The sequence below is a fragment of the Thamnophis elegans genome, chromosome 10, assembly GCF_009769535.1.
Source record: "Thamnophis elegans isolate rThaEle1 chromosome 10, rThaEle1.pri, whole genome shotgun sequence".
Lineage (NCBI taxonomy): Eukaryota > Metazoa > Chordata > Lepidosauria > Squamata > Colubridae > Thamnophis > Thamnophis elegans.
This window is the reverse complement of record NC_045550.1, coordinates 54,010,020-54,032,809: the sequence shown is the minus strand read 5'-3', so window position 1 is coordinate 54,032,809 and position 22,790 is coordinate 54,010,020. Positions and strand designations below refer to the sequence as shown.

Below are 22,790 nucleotides of genomic sequence, written 5' to 3'. Positions count from 1 at the left end.
CCAAATAGTGCTTTCAAAAAATATATTACTACATGTACTTGAAAAGAATGGTACACACAAGTTCTGTGGACTTATTATAAGCAGTAAACAAAAAACAGGGTGGGAAATCTAAGTGCAAAGATCCATATTGAGTCCTGGTTTAATTTTTATGTGCTTTAAAATTAAGGTTCCATCTTAACTAAATAAATTTCTTCTAGTACAGCTTGATCTCAGCTGAGCGCGAGGAACTGCACTCACCTTCTTGCTTTCTTCTTTTTCACCATCCTTCTTCTTTTCTTTTTCTTTTTTAGCTTTTTCTTCTTTCCCATTATCTTTTTTGCTCTTCTTCTCCTCTTCCTTTCCACTCTCAGTCTTTCCTTTCTCTTTCTCTTTTTCCTTTTCTTTCTTTATGTCGGGTTTCATTTTCATCACTTTTAGTGCTCGGTGAAAGAACTGCTTCTTTAGGAGTCTTGAAAGAGAATTCAAAAGGCCTTTTATTTGACAGATAATACACAGTGGAATTATACAGGACTGTAGCTTTTGAAATACAGCTCTGACCAAGCAAACTGCTGGTTTTAATTACTATTTCTCTTGACAGATTCTCTACAATCTAGCAAACCATACATACATATCCTTAAAAATCATTAAAAGACAGTATTTGGAAAAGATTTTGAGCTTGGCTCCATATAGAACTATTTTATAAATCATCTTGGAAATGTGATTAAGAAAAGATCTAAAAATGTATCTATCTTTCTATAAACATATATTTACAACATTCACATTTCCAACTGGTTACTTTTTTACAATAAATATGTATGTGTATAAAGGGACGCGGTGGCTCAGTGGCTAAGATGCTGAGCTTGTCGATCAGAAAGATCGGCAGTTTGGCAGTTCGAATCCCTAGTGCCGCGTAATGGAGTGAGCTCCAGTTACTTGTCCCAGCTTCTGCCAACCTAGCAGTTCGAAAGCATGTAAAAATGCAAGTAGAAAAATAGGGATCAACTTTGGTGGGAAGGTTAACAGCGTTCTGTACACTTCAGCTTTTACTCATGCCGGCCACATGACCAAGGAGACGTCTTCGGACAGCGCTGGCTCTTCGGCTTTGAAACGGAGATGAGCACTGCTCCCTAGAGTCGGGAATGACTAGTACGCATGGGAACCTTTACCTTTATGTATGTGTACTATTAATTACATGTATAGGGTCATCCACATTAAAAATCATTTTACAATGGTCCTATTTTGACAATCTACCCTACCTAATCCAAGAGCAAAGGAATTCCTCAGACAATGTGATGATAAAAACCAGTTTCTTCAACATTGTCCTTTATGAACAGCTCCTTTTACTTCTACAAAGCATAAACATTTAAGTAACGGCTCACTGAACACCTTTTCTTCAACTCGTATAATCTCTGAAAACTCAGCCTTTGAGGTGCAGTTACCAATTTAAGAGTATCGTGCGTTATTTCTACAACCATAACCATTTTCCTAACTTAACTGAGCATAGTATAATTAAAAACAGATTTCAATTAGTCTGTTTTAACACACTCTGGATTAAATTCAAACATGCCTGCCCAAAGATGCTGTTGAAAGAGCAAAGTTTTATAAACCCAACTTTTCTCTTTGGAGTACTCCCCAAAGCTGTCCTGGTGGGTCAAGGGGAAACTGAAAATGAAGACTGGGAGCTGCAGCAAAAGAGAAAGCAATGGAAGTCACCCGTTTCATCTCATCCGGCGCAAACCAGCACACATACTTTGCTGAAGGATCTTTTGTGTACTGTTATCTAGATGTATTTTCTTTCATTCAATTGTGTCCAATTCTCAACAATAGCTTGGACATTGCCCTGCAATGTAACTGCTTGCAAGGTAAGGTACTTGCCATTGCCATCTTTCTAGAGTTGAAGAAATTACCTGCCCAATGTCACCTAGCAGCCTTTGTGTAAAGTGGGACTGGAACTCATAATTTTCTGATTTCTGGCTTATGCCTTAACACTAACTAGCTCTCACTATAGTTATATTTATACACATATATTTAGCAATATTCACAACGTTTGCAATAACTTTCAAATACCAGGATACTTACCTGTTACAATAATCCACTACCGACTCTCGAGTTGTAAACAGAGCTTCTTCTCCTTTCTTGGCTTTTGCCCACTTGGAATCCAAAAGGCAATCCACAGCTTTGGAAGCTAATTGAGAAAGACAGAAAACTTTCAAAAGAGCGCTGAGCATAAAAATGTGGTTGACCTTTAAGATTATTTGATCCCAGTGCATGAGTTGGGCCAGCTTTCACTTAGAAACTGCTAGATTGGGCTAGGGACACTACGGAGAATAACTAGCATTTGCCACATTTTGTCTTGAACTAAAAATTAGAGATATCAAAAATATGTAAAAACTTGGCTGGCATGTGTCATGGTCCCGTCCCCGTCCCCCCGTCTCCCAATATCAGAAAAGAATCTTCCATGCAAATTAAAAAGGGGTAGTAAATGAAATATTTTAAAAAAAATACAGGGGAAATGATGTCTGTTAAAGCAGAATATCTATTAAATGGGAGAGATTTTTTTTTGTATTTGTCAAATACAAATTTTGACAAATCATTAACTAAAATATTTAATACCTTTTAGGAATGACCACAAAAACAGAAATGCTCTGTGGATAGAGGCTATTATGTTCAAAGTCCAAACAATTTAACATAGTTCCATTATCAAGCTTTTGCTATGGCAAAACTGAAATTTGTTGTTATTGCCTATAGCGTCAGCATGAAATTATATGGCTGGTTCTGTCTAAAAGTTCTGAATCACCATGACTTACCAGAACCAAACCCAAGAATCTTTTGGTGACTCAGATTTTGGACCAAAATATATATATATCTGGGTATGAAAAACAGGACAAGGCTGCTATATACCTTCTCTCAGTAAAAAAAGAAAGAAAAAAAAGGTGAAAGTAGATCCAAAGGACATTTAAAAACACAAATCTATATTAAATATACTCTCCCTCTCTTCCTCCCTCTCCCTCTCCCCCTCCCCCCCTCTCTCGTCGCGGTAAGTACGCAAGCACGCACTGCATAGTGGACGCTGGGCCCCACTGCAGTGTCCCGGTTGCAATGGGATCCGGAACCCACAACTGGTGTGTATGTGCGTGTGTGTGTATGTGTGTAACAAAAAATAATGAACTTGTTACAAAAGAATTCCAGGTACAGGTAATGCTCAAAGGTAAGCCCTATTTATAGTAAAATCATATTTTAAATTCTTCTGTCTTTTTCTCCATCTGTGACATGTAATGAGTATTAAGCAACTCTCTTTTGGGCAGAAGGAGCATTTTACATCTTTCCTTTGTTTTCGTAATCAACTACAGGTGGTCCTCAACTTACAACTATAATTGAGCCCAACATTTATGTCGCTAAGTGAAACATTTGTTGAGTAAGTTTTGACCAATTTTACAACTTTTTTTGACACTGTTGTTAAGCGAATCCTTGCAGTTGGTAAATTAGTAACATGGTGGTGACATGAATCTGGCTTTTCTGTTGACTTTGCTTGTCAGAAGGTTGCAAAAAGCTGATCACATGATCCAGGACGTAAAACGGTCATAAGTTACGTTTTTCAGCATCATAACATCATACAGTCACTAAGTGAAGTATTGTCAGTCGATACTACCTGCAATCTGGTTTAAACTGTTCCTTCTGGATTTATGAGCAGCAATTCACAGTATGGCACAGGCAGCAGCGCATCTACCTTCAATTTCCCCAATGACTTCCTTTCCTCTTTGTCTTCAGCTTCTGCTGATGTCTCAGCAAAACATACTTTCCGCCTCTGGTCTTATATACTTATTCTTTTTCTTCTTCTTCTTCTTCATTTTCATCACCAGTGTTTCATTGGCTCAAATCCCCTTGGTCTGGATGACCCTCGTCTTCTCCCATCCCAAGGAGTCCATCTCAATTCCATGGGTGGCACATCTTTTAAAGCAGGGGTATCAAGGCCCGGGGCCCAGATCTGCCCTGCAGGGTGCTTAGATGTGGCCCACGGGCCCACCCTGGAAACAGCGAAAACACGTGGTGCCTCTGCCAGCGAAAACGGAGCTCAGGAGGGCCACATGCAGGCCTCTTGGACTCCATTTCCAGCCACGATGACCTCTTGCAGCCCTCTGCTAGTGAAAACAGACTCCCGGGCTTCGTTTTCACTGACAGAGGGCTGCAGGAGGCTGTTGTGGCTGGAAAGGGAGCCTTGATGAGTGATGTTCAGCTGGCCATGCACCCCCGCCTCAGCCTCCTGAGGTTAAACATAAGTGTAATGCGGCCATCAATGAAATCGAGTTTGACACCCCTGCTTTAAGGTAACCATTCTCCAGTCTTCCTAGCTGTTGATAACCCTTTGTTCCATCTCCCACAACGCCACTTCTGTCTGCACAAAACAGTGCTATTTAGCCTCTTAAAGGTAACACATTAGTCACTGTCTGCTAAAGAATGTTGGATTAGAAGGCCTTTGATCAATCTCTTTAAAAATAAATAATTTTTATTGAACATTTTTTTCATAAGCAATGCAAATATTAGGAAAGAATCAGAGAAAAGTATACATAGTATACACAGATTAAAGTTTTATATTAGAATTATACCAAGTGATTTCAGGAAATAGAATGAAAGAAAATTCCTATCAAATTATTATTATTTTTTTATGCGCAGTCCACACATTATTTTTAGGTTTTGAAACATCCTGCATTGTTTTAACAATTTCCACTGTGTCTACTGGGGATTATTCTCTCATGCAGCTGCTTCTAACACTCAATTGCAAAATCCCTTAAGTCGTACAACTTCTGACAATGAGGTAGCTTCATTATGTAGGTACACACAATAATCAACTTACCAATGAAATAATCAACTCTGTGTCCCATCATGTTGGTAGACTTGGTGGGGCAGTTGAAGCGCAGGTATTTAGCAACAGCCTTCTCTTCTTTGAATGGCTCTCCCACTTCCTATAAAAAAGAAAGGAAGGAAATATGTTTCAGTTGAACATTTTCGTTTGAATTCAGAATTTATGAAACTTCTTACAAATTTTCACAGATTTCAAATGTATATGAAATATAATTGTTCAGAAATACTGACCAAGACTGATTGAGAAAGCAGAGGCTTTGAGCTTATCAATCAACTTTCCAAGGCTTCTGAAGCCTAAATGCCTTCTCTGATATACTCACTATCCATAAGATACGTTCTTAAGTCTCTTCCCTGTTATGGCAAATTTATAGTTCTTTGTTTCTTCCCTAAGGAGTTCAAAACTGAAATCGCAGAACCAGGCTTTTTTCCATGATAATAATGGAAATAAAATAATAATTTCCTGTACTATGGAATACTGTATCTACCTGAACTCAACTGCCACTGTTTGATCTTTAAATAAGAAGATTTTCAAATGCTTCAATGTGTCACCAGTGATTTTGTATGTTTTATGTGCTACAGGTTTAAATTTAGTTACGATTATTTAAATTTAGTTATGACTATCTGGCTGCATTTTTCTTTTTTTACTGTATGCTTTACCAGTTATTTATTTATTACATTTGTTTGCTGCCCATTTCCCCTATAAAGTGACTCTTATATGACTGTTTTAGTTATATTTTAATTTATGGCACTTTTGACTGATAACTCTCATCAGTACAATCTATAAATATCAAATAAATAAATAAATAAATAAATAAATAAATACATACATTTTAGTAAAAAAGCAAACTTGAGCACTTTTACTGTAACAGTTAAAGCTTAAACACCAGATTCTAAAATAGTAGCATTAACCATTATTCCAATTTCCCAGTAAAAAGGCAGTAAAATAGCAAGTAACCAAATGGTAAAAGCATTAAACAAATCTTGCTTAATTGTATGGCAATGATACAGACACACAGAAATCCTGTTAAATAATGTCTACATTTAAATACAAATCATGTGAAACAAGCTTATTGGTGACAGTTACTTCTTTTCTCACTTTGTAAACTGATAATACCATATAATACTATTATATAAGGACACAAATCTCATGCACTATATTTAACAGGTCAAATTAATAATTTTTCAAAATTCAGTTTGAATACATAAAGAATCATTGAATTAAAAATTAAAGAATTTCCTCTCCCCGTTACTTCTTTAATACAAACCAAACTATGCAAGAGAGGCTACCTTAGCAAGCGTTATGGAGGATTTGGGAGATTTATAAATAATTTACTGAGCAACTTTATTCCACAAGAAATTTCCAATTCTACTATAAATATCTAATGATCTGAACAGTTTAAATGCGGATCTGATGAAACCTCTGGACTAAATATTGTTATCACAAAGCTGTTAAATTTGTTTTATATAAAAATAAGAATACAGCTGAAGAATACTGAAGTGTTATAAACACTTCATCAGTTACTTCTACTGAAACCAGCTGACTGATACATTTTGTTAATTATTATTCAAACAGCAGTATATATGAAAATGCACTTACTTAACAATATTAAAAATGATAAGCCATGTGCCTCATATATCTTGTAATCTAAATTTCTACAACAGCAAGAACAACAGAGGGATGAAGCAAAATGTAATGAAACATTAAGAAAAAAAGAATTACAAATTTAATCGTTTATACTTTCCCATATCTCGACTGTTCAACCTTTTTCATATGGAATAATTTTCCAGTATATAGTCATCGGACTTAAAATGTACATTGTTATCTCAATGAACATTATTAGGGGTTTTTTTTAGTAAGACATGATGTATAATTAAGACTGACTCAATTCTAACAAATATCTCTATATAGGCAATTCAAAAATAAACCTCCACTACTGCTTTAAATACACTTTTGACAACACTAGTAACAGCTGGCAGAGGAGATAAGATATTGGGCATTAGATTTGCAAGTATGCAAAGCTTCACTCCAGAGTTCTGACTACACATTTACACTGTCTGGAAACACTGAAGAATAAAAAATATGCGTGAGAATCCACCTACTAAATCATATGGCATGCCAGCTTCTATTAACACCCAATACCTCACCACACAAAATTACTAACCAGCTCATTTTGCCACAGATCAGGAGGAAGCCGTGGCTTGTACAGAGGTGTACCTTCAGGAGTTCCACCTACAACTTCCCACATGGAGCCTTTGTGCAGTGGGAAAAAACAAAGACGTCCAGTGTCAATATTATTGCACCTAACAAAGGTGGTCTTACAGTTGCAGAATAGGTAATGAAACTACTAGCTGACGAGCAAGCTATATTTTTCACTGTGCAAGCCAGCATGGATAAGGAAATATGGTTATGTAAAATAGGAAGGAGTGTTATCATAGCTCAACACTCTTACAAACTCACCTCAGTATGTTAACATCCTTTTTTTGGGTTAGAGGATGTTTAGGAATGGTGCAATAGGAAAGGATTACAAAAAAAGTGATCTAGTTAAAAGGTTTGAAGACTTAACTGACACTTAGTTCATATGTATAAAAGTACTTGAATCTACTGCTTGAATATTAGAATCAAGATGGTCATATTAAAAATATGGTCATATTAAAAATATCCATAGCATATACATGGATGCAAGTGTTGCTAATTAACAAGCCATGTGTTCTAATCCTGACTTAGCCATGAAACCAGCTAGGTGACCATGGACCAGTCAGTCTCTTTCAGCCCAATTCAACCTTTGAGGATTATTGTGGAGAAAATAAGAGGAGGAAGGTGTGCTGGATATGTTTGCTGCCTTGAGTTATTTGTAAAAAATAATAAAGTTTGGGGGGGGGGAGGGAGGAATCCATCCAAAGCAATTTGCTGCTCAAAGCAAAGAATTAGATGCCAAGTTCTTTTCCTAATTAGACAATTAGACTGGCACTTGAGGGAAGCCTTTTTGCAGGTTTCCTTACTACATTTGAAGCAAAAGGCTATTTTGGGAGTCCAAGAAAGTTATGTAATAGACACTGCTCTATCCTCTTTGGGAAATTCAGAGGAACAGCTTACCGCAAGGTCTTACATTTTGCAGTGCTATAAGGTGAACCTTCTAAAATGAACAATATAATTGGGCATCCACATATAAAACCAGAACTCTATAGGACTGTAACCTGGGGATTTCTTTCTGCTCTGCCTGGACAAACTGCCTGATGGCTTGTTTCAGCCAACTAGAAAGGAAAGCTCAGATCGCTGTCTGACAAAGCAACATGAATGTAAATTCTGTATACATAATACCACATGGTATGGCCTGAATGTCCCAAATCAGCACCTGACACCAGCAAAGGTTGTGAACAATGCTCTTTCAACACCAGTAATGATTGCTGTCAGAGACAGAATGGAATCAAAAACATGCAAGAAGAGGGAGGAAGCACAAAAGTGATCAAGAGATATTTAAGCTTCATAAAATCGAGTAAAATGAATAGTTTTCAAAGTAACAATTAGTTTTTAATATTTAAATACCTTGTATAATTTTAGATCAATGTTAAAATTAAGTTAATATGTAAGTATCAACAATAGAATTAATTCAGCATCAATGTCAAAAAGAAAAGATACTTATCTAATCAATAAGAATCTATCCTTATTAGTGGAGAATCCAAGCTTTGAATTTTAAAATGTTAATAGAAATCCATGTTTTTGACGTGGTATAACCCACGGGTGATCTTATAGTGGAAAAAGAGTTTGAATGTTAAATTAAAATCAGTATCAAAATTGTTTTTACAAATTCAAGGTTATTTTGGACATTGAGGTACACTCCCACAATTTGATTTGCCATTCTTCCACACGAGAAAATGTATGTTTTCTCCAATGAAAAGCGCAGAGTAGGGTTTCTACTACCAATATCCTTAGGGGTTATTGGCATGCACAAAGCTAGTTGGTTATACTTTATGGAAATATAAATAGTTTAGTAGTATTTAATAAAATACGGAAGGCTGGAAAGGGACTTCAACTTTTAGAATCATTACTTTTCCAACTGTTTTTAGGAAACAATTTGTCAATTTAACAATCAACACTGAAATAATTCACTGTCAGTAAAGCATTTTATATCAATTTTCTTTTACTATGATTCTGCAGTTACTGTAACTTTAATATTTTTCTTTTGTTGCATATAATCACACACTATTTAACTTGTTCGTTTTCTGAGTTATACAGTACTTCAGCAGCAGCTTATAAATGAAGCCTAGCAATTGCGCCACATTTTCTTTAAAAGATTTTCAAAGTCAGTCAAGTCTCTGGTTGCTTCGTTTGCTTTTATAATTATATTATACCCTGTATGTATGTAAAGATACCGGAAGCAGCTAATTTGAAAGAGAAAATCTTGAGAAATTTCAGTTTGGCTTTGTAATAAAGCGCTGCAATCTGTATCATTTGTTATTTCTCCACTGCCTCAATTTCTGCTTACTAAAATCTGTCCTGATCAGAAAGCAAAGTCTCTCTAGATGCAGATGGAATTCCAAGGGGAGGTAGAGCAGGGTAGGGCAGGGAAGCAGAGGTGACCTTCCGGAGCAGGGGTATCAAACTCAATTTCATTGAGGGCCGCATCAGGGTTGTGTTTGACCTCAGGGGCTGGGGGGGCATGGCCAGTTCAACATCACTCGTGTTGCGGTGCCTGTGGTGACCCGAGCGCTCTGCCAGTGAAAATGGGCTCCCAAACTCAGTTTTTCACTGTGATGGCTTCCGCCAGAGCTCCATTTTCGCTGGCAGAGGCACCGCAGGCTGGTCTTTCATTGTTTCCAGGGCAGCCCCTTGGCCAGTTCTAAGAACCCTACGGGCTGGGTCTGGCCCCCGGGGCCTTGAGTTTGACACCCCTGTTCTGGAACAAAGCAGCAAGATGGAACCTTAAGGCCAGTAGCAATGGATAGCAGCAACCCTTTTTGTACAGTTCTCAGATCTCAAGGTGCATAGTGGTCGTCAGGGTCTGGCTATTCTAACTGCTCCAAGCTGAGGCATCTTTTGGGGGCGGGGGGTCAAAACCAAGCAACTCCTAGTGCACTTCAGAGTAGTACCCCCTCATAGCCATGAGGCCAGATAGTGCTTTGGCAGACTAAGCTCTGCTCTTTCCTTTCTGCTCTATCAGGACAAGCTGATTATCAAGTTTGTCCAGGTGAGGACAGGGAGAAAAGCCTGAAGAACGGCTTTGTAGGACTCCAGTTTTTGAGGGGTCCCTGGTGCTCTTTGAGCTTGCTTGTTTTCTTGCAAATGTTTCATTGCCCTAACTAGGTAACATCACCAGGGACTGATAATGTTACCTAGTTAGGGTAATGAAATGTCTGCAAGTAAACAAGCAAGCTCAGAGAGCACCAAGGACCCCTCATTTCAACCCTGAGCTACAAATATTCACCTTTATTGGTACTCCAGTTTTTGCGCCCAACCTAAAATGTGTAACCTTTGGGAACTGCAACCTACAAGTTGGAGGAGGACTGGACTAGAGGATGCCACCCCAGATAACTTATTTATTTATTTATTTATAAAATTTATATGCCGCCCGAAGGACTCCGGGCGGCTTACAAAAAGCGAAAAAAAAACAATTTAAAATCACACCACCACATACATTCATTCTAATCGGGGCTGGACCTCAACAGTGAGGTCAACAGCCCCAGGCCTGCTGGAACAGCCAGTTTTTACAGCTTTCCTGAAGGCCATGAGAGTGGGTATGGTCCGGATCTCTGGAGGTAGCCGATTCCAAAGAGTCGGAGCAGCCACAGAGAAGGCTCTCCTCCGGGGGCCGGCCCGCCAGCCAACACTGTGGCTGATGGCATCTGAAGGAGGCCCAATCTGTGGGATCTTACTGGCCACTGGGAGGTATGTGGCAGTAGGCGGTCTCAAAGGTACACTGGCCCTAAGCCATGTAGGGCTTTAAAGGTAATAACCACCACCTTGAATTGCGCCCAGAGACCAATTGGTAGCCAGTGCAGCTTGCGGAGGACAGGTGTAACGTGGGTGTACCTCGGTGCACCCAATATCGCTCGCGCAGCGCATTCTGGACTAGCTGCAGTCTCCGAACGCTTTTCAAGGGTAGCCCCATGTAGAGCGCGTTGCAATAATCCAGCCTTGAGGTGACAAGGGCGCGAGTAACCGTTTGAAGTGCCTCCCGATCCAAATAGGGCCGCAATTGGTGCACCAGACGAACCTGGACTAAAGGTTGCCACCTCAGAGAAACTGAAATGGCAGTATCATGCTGCTTTATGAAGCTGCTTCCCGCTGCCAGAGCCTCTATATTTTTCAGAATAAGCAATCTGAAAGATTATCTTTCATAGATTTATTGAGTAATATATAATTTAAAATATATAAATACAATGATGTATTATTATACCATACCTATACTAATAAGGAGATTAAGTCAAGGCAGTCAAAAGTGGGCAAAGTCAAAGTAGATTTCTTTGACAGGTTACCTGAAAATAATTCAGAATTCGAAATGGCTGACAAAGGCTACAGTTATTAAATTACTTAGAATTACTAGAAACACTATATAAACATACTGTTACGCAAAAGTAAAAAAAAGTGCAATGGGTTTTTGAACTCATTTTGAACATATTTTTGCATATTAAAAGAAAAGCTACATCTCAGATTCACAATCAGTATAACGATGGTATGCACAATCTAAAAGTGGAGCAATAGAGACAATTTTCTAGTATCTCAGTGTGTATATATTTCCCAATTCTCGTGTGTACTAGTCTCAGCAACTCCATATTTGCAAAAGGTATTAATACAAAAAGCTGCAAATATTTAGCTCTGCACTGGCTTTGCAATGATTGTAAAGCTCGTGCTTACAGGGATGCCTCCTCTAATGTAGAGACCACATCAATGGGGCTTGATATGAAATATATATAAATTCTATCAGAAAATCATTGTTTCTGAAATGTAGGTCTTTTCTCAACTCTTCCCTGAAACGTGCACCAATGTGTGGCATACATGTATACCACTTATAATATAGGCATAAAACATAAAAAATCACAAGGTATAATGGATGCAAACACAATTAATACATTGTTATAGGTTTAAATATAAAGATTCATAGGGATAATCTAATTCTTGTTTTTAATATTCAGATAGATTATGTCCAGAATATTATCTTATATTCTACAAGATGTAATGAAGCTTTTTGGCACAAGCTAATTTTTTTGTAAATGAACTTAGTTAAAAATCTAGTGGTGAATATTGGATGGAATTCACATTCAGCTAGGCAAAACAGAGGTGCAATAATTATGTGTTTGCTTAGAAGAAGCACTGTGCTTCGTAGAATTTGGTGTGGGTAAACAGAACAGGACTGTTTCCGATAAGGAGGAACAAGTAACTGAAAATGTGTAACAAACTGGATCTGGTTTTCAAATATTTCTCTATATAAATCTGTGAAAGTATTTTGAGTAATCAAATTAAAGTAACAATATACTATTTTCTACTTTGACATGCTAATAATATTTGACAAATCATATATCTATTTCTATATAAAATTAGAAGTTTTGCAGACTTTCCTAGATTTCTGTTTTTTGTGCATTCCAATGTTATTGTCTTTATTGTCAATACTTTGATTTCAGGTGTAAAGTATTTATCGCTTCTTTATTATTGTATACGCCTTATCACAGATAGTAGTTATACTTCCTACAAGTTTTACTTTGCAAGTGCTGGGCTAATTGTCTTCTTCATTAAATATATTAGGCTTGATAAGTCAAATAGTATTATGTATTTCTTACTCAAGTTGTTTTTTCCACATTTCCTCATTTATTTTTTAAATTTTGATGTTTGAGTAGTTCATCCTGTCATTGATTAGTTCTAGATTAGCACAAATAAAAAGGATAAAAACATCAACTTAACCTTCTAATTAAGTTTTAATGTTTAATTTTAACTATTATTGCCTCTATTTTAAATGTTTATATTCAGTTTGTATGCTTTTATTTTTTGTACACTGCCTAGAGTCCCTGTGAGAGAAATGGGTGGGTTCTAAATTTGATAAAGAAACAAATACTGTATCCATAAATTGTCAAATCAAAGCTTCAAGATAATCCTTTTGCAAGAATAAAAATAAAATGACCTTTTCTCTAAATTGTCTACTCTTAACAACTTAAACAGAAATGTGTTAAAAATAAGCTAAGTGCATATATTGCATTTATCTGATTTTATCTGGACTTCATAGCTTTTCTTTAATTCTTGAAAAGAACAGAATGTATAGTTTAAAGGACATTTAAGTCAAATAGGAAATCATTGAAACCTGGCTCCTTCAGGAACTTTATTTCATTACAGAAAGCATTAGAAGCAAAAAATATCTCTGAGAACAGATTGTGCTGTTGCTTTCTTGCATGGGTAAATACATAAAGTGACCTAGTCTTTTTCTTAAGGCATCATCTACCTAAAGTACTAGTGGGTACTTGAAACATCAAGATTTTCAATTGTGAGATGATCAGCTTTTTCTTATATAACTGATTAACTCAAATAAGTTATTACACAAAATAGAACATAGTGTTTTTTAAAATTACAAAATTGTAAAACTTTTAAGATCTCTGCAAGTGTATTAAGAAACTGGAGATATAGTATATACTTAGCCTCATGCAAGCATTCTATAGCATTATGCTGATATTTTTCCATGGACTTTTAAAATAGCACTTGACTGGGGTGACATTAATCCCAAAGTAAGAGTAATCCTATTTTAATTGAGTGGCATGATAAGAAATTATGTTCTGTATACTTTAAAGCTCATTTTAATGGACTAATTAGAGAAAGGCACTCAGGAATATCCATTGAATAAGAAAGCAGGGAGTCCTCAGGATTTATGTCATTCTCATCAATTGCACAAACATATTTACATTGACTAATGACATTCATAAACAAATGATATGAATTGCAGAAGAAATTTGGTCCACTATATACATGACGTGTGTCATAATGATGACAAAACAAGATTCCACTCTGTAGGGACAGAAATGTGATGGGTGATGAAGACAGAAAATAAGGTCAAGAAACAACTGATGAAAAAAGCATTGTAAAATATGTTAACATTCAGCTGTGAAAGAAACTGGTCTGTATTTGGAAATTAAATTAAAGTTTAAAAAAGAATATGGAAAGTACCAAATGCAAATCAAATAATAACCAAAAGCAAAGACAAACAAATGAGGAAAACAGCAACCAACCCACTAGGCTGAATTAACCTTTGGACACCAGGCCTGGGAAAACGTCTTTTCTGAGAAGATAACAAAGTCATATTCCACATGACCAGCATTTCGACAGAAAAATACACTTTATAGGATCCTATGAGATGATATTCTCTAATTTCAGATATAAGGAAATAAAGACCACTGAATTATTAATCCATTTTTTACTAATATAAATTATTAAATCAATAAAAGAATGTAAAAGATAGATGCATATTCACTGTTTATTGTTTTCCTAGTAGTTTCTTATTAGTACTTCATTACTACAATGCTTAAATCAACAAACAACAAATGTATGGAGAGCAGAGAGCAAATTTAGAATCACAATCTACAGGTACTTTTGGAATTTTGTTGAGGTAATTTTGTTGAAATCATATCCAATTATATTTCTCAAGTATTTATTATTTATTACATGTATACATACTGCATACCTACAGCATCTGAATGAAAGTATAACCATTCTGATATAATTTTCTAGTTGCTGCCAAAGGTTAATTAATGCATACTGCTTATACGTAAACACGATTGAGCAAATTAGATAGTATTTTCAATATCTGGCACATCTTTTATTAGAATCACATATGGGGAAAGGGCTGAAGTTTTTAATTTGTGGATGCTTCAACACTGGAAATTTTAAAGAAGAGATTGGACAACTATTTGTCTGAAATGGTATAGGGATTCCTGCCTATGAAGAATGTTAGACGAGAAGACCTCCAAGGTCCCTTCCAACTGTTTTTCTATTCTAATTTTATCACTTCAGCACACAGCATTCTGCTTTAAAATTTCTTCTTAAACTTAAGTTTATTTTAGAAATAAGTAAGAGTCCTTTAAAGATGCTAACTGATATAACAATAGGTTTAACAGCACTGGACTTGAATTAAGAAAAACACCTGCTTTGCCCCTCTCATGACAATAAACTAAAAATAATGCAAGTGTCATAGGAAAAACCACTTGTTTATGCACTGTCATTACATCAAAGACTTGTTCTCTGTACAACTACATTAGAGGATGTATATAAACGTAAGGAAAATTCAGAAACTGAATTCATATTGAAGATAAGAAGTTGGCTGTCCATTCAGGTGTAAAGCTCCATGGGCGGGCAACTTTGGGTCACTTTTCGACCATTCAGCCTTAAATATACAGGTAGACTTCAACTTACAACCATAATTAAACCCAAAACTTCTCTTGTTGAGAGAGATAGCTAAGTGCATTTTTCCCCATTTTATGACATTTCTTACCACAGTTGTTAAGTGAATCACTGCAGTTATTAAATTAATAACATGATTGTTAAGTGAATCTGGCTTCCCCATTACTTTGCTTGTCAGAAGATCCCAAAAGGTAATCACATAACCCTGAGACACTGCAACCGTCATAAACTCGAGTCAGCTGTCAAGCATCTGAATTTTGATCACGGAGATACTGCAATGATCATGTAAAAAGTGGTCATTTTTCAGGGTCATTGTAACTCCAACCGGTCACTAAATGGAACTGTTATAAATTGAGGACCACCTGTTGGCAGCATAAATTGGGAGCAAGAACAATACACGTTCCTTGATGAGCTCCTGAGCTGCAGGAAAGATTATACAGGTAGTCCTTGACTTACAACAATACATTTAGTGACTGTTCAAAATTACAACAGCGCTGGAAAAACTGACTTATGACCATTTTTCACACTTACGATCATTGCAGCATTCCCATAGTCACGCGATCAACATTCAACTGCTTGGCAACTGACTCATATTTATGATGGTTGAAAGGTCCCGGGGTTGTGTGATCCCCTTTTCTGACCTTCTAAGAACTGAAGTCCATGGAGAAACAAGATTTACTCAACAACCAGGTTACTAACTTAAGAACAACGATTCCCTTAACAACCGTGGCAAAAAAAAATCATAAAATGAGGAAAAACCTACCTAGCAAATGTCTCAGCAACATAAATTTCAGGCTCAATTGCGGTCATAAGTCAAGGACTACTTGTACATACATGAACAACTGTACATTTAACCACACAGGCTAGGATGAGGAGGATTAAGGTGATAAACAGCTATTTGAATGTAGGCAATAAATAAAACACAGGTGTATTGTGCTGAACAAATTCCCCCACACCCAACCCCCCAAAATCTCTTAGTAATAATTAGGACAGGCAGCTCTGCATCACTGTAGTGAAGATCATCCACTGGGGAATTCCTAGGAGGTTTGGGAAAATGATAGGTAGGTAGGTAGGTAGGTAGGTAGTAGGTAGGTAGGTAGTAGGTAGGTAGTAGGTAGGTAGGTAGGTAGGTAGGCAGGCAGGCAGGTAGGCAGGCAGGCAGGCAGAGATGCTAGATAGATTAGATAGATAGATAGATAGATAGATAGATAGATAGATAGATAGATAGATAGATAGATATGGTGATATATGGGAAGGAGGGAGGGAGTGAGAGAGAGAAGGGAGGGAGGGAGTGGGAGAGAAAGAGTAATGAAGTAGGATTTCTTCTCAAAAGGTGCAAAAAAGGGAGATGCGGAGGCTGGTGGGTGAGGTAAAAGCAGGAGGGGAAGGTGCGAACAGATGTTACAGGTGGGAGAAATGGAAACGGGTGTTTTTACCTGGATGGGTTTGGGGGAGTTTGGAGAAAAGAGGTTTGGCTGGTGAGGAAAAACGGGGGAGGGGGGCGATTGTGTCACGGAGATAATACTGACGGTGACAGAGCAAGGAAAGGGCTCCGCGGGGAGGGCGTCGAGAGATGACCGTCCGGAGGGTCGCCAAGGATGAGGGCTGGGGAAGGGGCGTCGAGATTGGGGGGAGGGTGTCGCAAGTGAGGGTGCCCGACGGCCTCGCGGCAAGGGATGGAGGTTATTGGGAGCGGGGGGGGGGGGCGCCCGTCGCAGCTTCGGAGTGGCGGCGGAGACGCTCAGTCCAGAGAAGCGGGACCCGCTATCTCCCTTTTAGAACGACAAGGCCGGCGCTGCGAGGACCGAACGGAACGGGGGGCGGGGGGGGGGAGACAAACCCGAAGAGCCGCAGAAACGGCAGGAGAGATGCCGACTGGCGGAGGCGGGGAGTGGAGGGGGGGACGCAAACGGTGACCGGGAGGGGGTTATGGTGGGGGCGGGGGTGAGAGAAACCCAAGAGAAAGGGAAGCTAATTCCCGCAGGCGGTTGCGAAAAAGAGGGGAGGAGATAAGCCAGCCCGGTACCTGGATCCGCTTCCTGTGTCTCCTCCGCTCCGCCATGATGTCCCCCGTCTGGTCTCCTGGTGACGTGGGGCTGAGCCGGAAAGGGGGAGGGGGAGAGAGACGGAGGGAGGAGGGAGACGGAGCCCGGCGCCAGCCAGAGGGCTCGCGAGGGGCGGCAACCTCGCGAGAGGCCGCGCGCGAGCCATTTAGGTGGCGCGCGCGCGAGAGACCATTGGGAAGAGGCGGGGCGGGAGCGTGGGGGGTCCGCCCGACGAGTTTTACTTCAGGTCCGCCTCGCTCCAACGGAATCTGGGTTTTCGTACTACAGGCGTGCCGATTCACACGCCGTTCTACACTGGAACAATCTCTCTCTCTCTCTGTGAATGCCCGTATGGGGTGGAGCGTTTATTATATTTTATTATACTAATATCTGTTACCTAATTCATGCTTGACGAAATAAAAAAAAAACTAAAAAAGCAACCCTCATTCTGAAAAACGTAACCCCCAAATAAGTCGAGCCAGTTTGTCCCAAGAAACGCGGGAAGTCTTCCAAATCCCCGACTCGGGATGGCCTTCGCGCATCTGGAAGGCTCCGAGCGGGGGTGTTTTGTGAATAGAGCCATGGGCTTACTGATTAAGGCGCTTGTAGACGAAGCAAATCATGAAAGTTCCTACATCTCTCTAAATTTAGCCCCACGGGCGAGCTTCCCAATTATTTGTTACAATTTGGTGTGCACTGCGGGTGGCAAATTTAGAAATAAGCTTTTTCGTTTTCCAGCAAAGTAAATGCCTGCTTATTTCAGGACGATGCTGTTAACCTAGATTCTAGAAAATGGTTAAATCGCATCATATCCAGTGAATGATTTGGGAGTGATCTACTCTATCGGCCAACACAAATAATAATAATAAAAAGATGATTGTTCTCCCTCATTAGTCAAAATGTTCTGCCTTAATCTTTTATGGGAGTATAGGTTAGTTCCACCTTTGGATTTTAGGCAACTGTTTAATTTTGAAAATTCTTTTCATTCTAAAGTGAAATATCAACAATATTTTTTTTTTAATGTGCCCAATTCTCATGGGGTGTTTGGTTTTTTTTTTGCAGACATTCAGGTGTTTGAGGTATAGTACTAACAGGCTAATTACAGACGAGTAAAGAATTGCAATCTATAACTGAAACCACATTTTGAAGAAGTGGTTTCAAGCACTTACTTAACTAACGATATCCCAACAGACCTTCATAAATAAATTACATTTTGCTGCAAAACTTAAGCAATCCTTGGTCATATCCCAAGGAAGAGTAAATCTAAAGTTTATCTACATTAAGAGAAAATGTTCTTTAGGGGGAGAAAATGAAGCAATACCTATGTCAGACATGTCCAACCGGTAAGCCGCATGCAGCCCCTGACAACTAGTAATATGGCCCCACAAGATCGTTAACTTTTAACATTTTTGTGTGATGTATAAATATTAACTATATTATATAGGTGGAAATGAGCACCTCACTACACTTTGGATGCTTCTGTATTTGAAAGGATTAGCCGATTATAAACTGTTGTCCAAGAGACACCCAAATGTGTTAACATTCTTCAGCGAGGCTCCTTTCGTGTTTCCCCAAAATGAATGAAGCTAGCAGAATTATTACCATGTGCCTTAAACGTACCCCTCTAGATAAGATCCACCACTTAGCTGCCATTGCCCCACTTCTGTTCAGAGAAGCAGCAGCATACAGAGTCATCAAATCATCAATATCTAGGCAACACCCTCTGTATCAGGGGTCACCAGCCTTTCAGACCTCAGGGACCACTAAATTCATAATTTTAAATCCCGTGGACCACTAATATGATTTTTTAAAAAAAAAAATAACTTTTAATGCAATATTAAAAATGCAAAAAAAAATTCTGCAGACCACCAAAATGTTATCACGCACTACCAGGGGTCCGTGGACCACTGGTTCGTAACCACTGCTCTATCACCTACAACCAGCTCAACAGAGACTAAAAACTAGGAAAAGCTTTCATAGGTTGAGGGAAGACTTCGAAGAATTTGAAAGCAGAGTGGATCAATATAAAGCTACAAAGAACCAACACTGGATGGAGCCCAGCTGGCACCTGGGTTTGATGAAAGCTGGGAAGTATAAAAATAATTGAATAGACTGCATGGGTACAACGATCCAGGGACACTCTGAACAAATGAAGCTATCTGATTGCTCTTTGTGATTGTGACGACATGCAGACAACAACACATATGTAAATGTGCCCTTTGTTCCCTGATCAGTGTACACTTGACCTCATGGCAGCGCGATAGAATACAATGTTACTAATTTCTGGGGATAATCTGTTTAATTTGTACATATCTTAATATTGTATTTATATGTTACATTTTATGTCATATAGTATGCCTTATTTTAATTGTGATGCTTCTGACATGAATAAAAAATTGTATTAATATTTTATATAGAGGCCCAGCAATTGCTCCTCACTTGATGCAACCCAAGTAAACCAAAAGTTTGGATACCCATGACCTATATCATCTCTAGCAGTTATGTGCCTAATGGCCAGTTTACAATCTTTTTCTCTCTGTATTTATTTAAACTGAAACAAAAGAAGTTGCTCCATAGATAAGCTTTGACATTTCTAAATTAGTGGTTTTCTGAGCCAGGTTACTCCTTTCTGAAGCCATAGCTTCAAGTTTTCAAATAATACAAGGTTTACTTTGGCTGATGTTGGGGTAATAACCTTGCAGTTGTTCAAATTAACCAAACAGAAACAACCACCTGGGTAATTTGTCTTGAAACAAATAACAAATTATCTGAAGATAAGGATAAAGTTGGCATTGCAATGGTGGAGGAAGAAGATGGGCATGGAAAGGGTTGTACTGTTCTTACTGGGCTGTTTAGTAGCCAATCTTGCTATGCCTTCACAAATGTGATAATCTTATGACACATGAAATCTGAAAAGCACAAGATGTTTTAGGCCTATGTTATTGGAGCCCTGACAAAGGGAATTTTGAGAAGCAGTTTGCTGCATGATCTGTGCTAAGAACATGTTCATGGTGGTTTAAAGCATAGTAGACAATAGTGAACAAGATCAGCATATAGTACTTTATGATCTGACTACAATGTGTTTACTCTCAACTGAAAACAATTGGAAAGAAGAGCAAACTAAGATGTTTTAAATCATTGGGTGTATGGCAGAAAAAAATTAAATCTGAATGGTTTGAAAAGTCACATTATGATTAACTTACTCTAAAAGAAAGCAATGTTTTAAGACCAGTTTGGCCAAGTGGTTAAGACATTAGGCTAGAAACCAGGAGACTGTGAGTTCTAGTCCTGCCTTAATCATGAAAGCAGACTGGTTGACTTTGGGCCAGTCACTCTCTCTCTCAAGCCAATCAACTTCACTGGACTGAGGTTGTGGAGGAGGAGGAGAAAGGAGGCTAATTGCATGTCTCTACCTTGAGTTATTTATAAAAATAATAAAGTTGGGATATAAATAAATAAAATGTAGTTCTCTAAAACAATGTTTTTCAGTTCAAGCTTGATTGATTACATATTTAACCTGTGAATTACACAGATGTTATGTAATTTAAGCACATTCTATATAGTAATCTTTATAAAATATTACGTTTTACATTTTGCTTGCTTCTTTAACTTTACAACCAAAATGTTCTGATTTTATTCATAATAGTTTTATATATAGCATGAAGATAATTTTGGTAAAGTTTTACATAACAGGCTCATCCGTAATGTCACCTCTACTGTCTTATAGGATTTGTAGTTTAAAGAGCTGTGTGGTGCAGGGGTTAGAATGAAGTATTGCTGGTTAATTTTACCAACTGCCAGCAGTTCGATTCTTACAGGCTCAAGGTTGACTCAGCCTTCCATCCTTCTGAGGTCAGTGGGCATGGCTTGGCAGGGGAGGGGTCATGTGACTGAATGTGTGTAAGTGAATCAAGTTGGTCACGCCTACTCAGTCACGTGCCCCCCACCTAGCCACACCCACAGATCCGGCAATAAAATTTTTTGAAACCCACCCTTGGTTGGCACCAAAATATCTTCTGGAGGGGGCAGGGAGCTGAGGCTCTGAGTTTGTCTTTAGAAACACGTTTCTCCTTTAGAGAAAATATAATATTCTGCCTTTTTAATATTTTCTAGAATATTTCATTTTCCTAGCAGAGGGATGGGTTCTAACTTCCTACAAGTGGCAGACCAACTTTGAAGCACCTCTAAAAATAGATGATTTGGATCCTTTCAGCAGGGGATCCCACTATGGAGCAGAGACATTATTAATCACTGTAGGGTGAGCCCTGAATGAATTAACACATTCCCTACCCTTCCTTTTTTTTTCTCTTATACCGTTGACCATGGCACTTTACTGGACTACCTATAGGGAGTGGGCCTGAATCCACTGTTTTTCAATACTTCTGTTTTTCCTTCAGTTAGTTATTTCAATCAGTTGTGGTGAGAGATGAGAGGTAAGGAAGTGCATTCAGACTTGCAAGATTTTGTTATTGTAGATTTACAATGAAGTAGTACGGAGTTGCTGTTTCTACAACTGCCTTCTGTGTCCAATGTCAGCATTGTTTATGGGTGGATAGACAGATAAGGAACAAGTATGGAATTTAGAAGTCTTTCCAGATTTTAGACACGGACTGAAAAGAGCAGGGGGAGGCCATAGATAAGAGATGCCAAAACAAGGGTCATCTTTTCATATAAATTAGGCCTCTGCCAAGGCTCCGACTAAGGAACTCAAGCAAATCAAAACTCTTGAGACTTGCCTCCTCAAAGGTCTTCTTTGATGAGTACATCATATCAGCACAGCTTCAATGGAAAACCAAATCTAAATCTTTCCCTTGGTTTCAGTATAATTAAACTAGAAAATAACCCCATTCCCAAGTGTCAAAGGTTGGTCAAATTGGGTTAATTAGCAGGCTCTTCAGGCACTCCTTCCCCAACCTTATCTGTTGCCAATAGATATGACCTTGGTTCTGATGAGAAAGCTCTTTGTTGTGTCTAGTAATGCATTCCAACTTCCTTCCCTCCACCTTCAAAGTTGACAGCCTCTTTGTAATCTTGCATTTTCATAGATCAAGAACAACAACAAAGAGATTAAAGTAAAGCACCATTAAAAAAAAGAAAACCAAATTCGGTGCAGGGGAATGATTTTATCATTTTATTTTAGTGAATTTATATTTATTCAATAAATAATACTCATTAACCGCATGGGTGCCATACTTCTGTTTCTTTAACAATCATTTTATAAACTTATAAATATTTTTATAAGTGTTTTATATGACCTGAGATATCCTTTGCTGGCAAAGCCACTGAATGGACATTTTCAAGATCAATCAATCAGTCAGATTAGAGCTGGAAGGGACCTTGGAAGACCTTCTAGTCCAACCCTTGCTAAAGCGGGAGACCATATACCATTTCAGACAAGTGACTGTCCGATCTCTTCTTTAAAATCTCCAGTGATGAAGCACCTACAACTTCTGAAGGCCGGCTGTTCCACGGGTAATTGTTCTCACTGTTAGGAAGTTTCTCCTTAATTCCAGATTGCTTCTCTCCTTAATTAG

The 22,790-nt window shown here is 38.3% G+C and overlaps 1 protein-coding gene across 1 annotated transcript in view; it reads right to left on the bottom strand.

The window, feature by feature from the left end:
- SEC62 (SEC62 homolog, preprotein translocation factor) overlaps positions 1-17,365 on the bottom strand; it is a 29,658-nt gene extending 12,293 nt beyond the window's left edge. Inside the window, exons 1-4 of the mRNA XM_032225176.1 lie at positions 17,238-17,365; positions 4,832-4,940; positions 2,059-2,164; positions 238-448 (exon numbers count right to left, since the gene is read on the bottom strand). Coding sequence (XP_032081067.1) covers positions 238-448; positions 2,059-2,164; positions 4,832-4,940; positions 17,238-17,273 — 462 coding nt within the window. The 5' untranslated portion in view covers positions 17,274-17,365. The remainder of the gene's footprint in view (positions 1-237; positions 449-2,058; positions 2,165-4,831; positions 4,941-17,237) is intronic.
- Between the last annotated feature and the right edge of the window lie 5,425 nt (positions 17,366-22,790).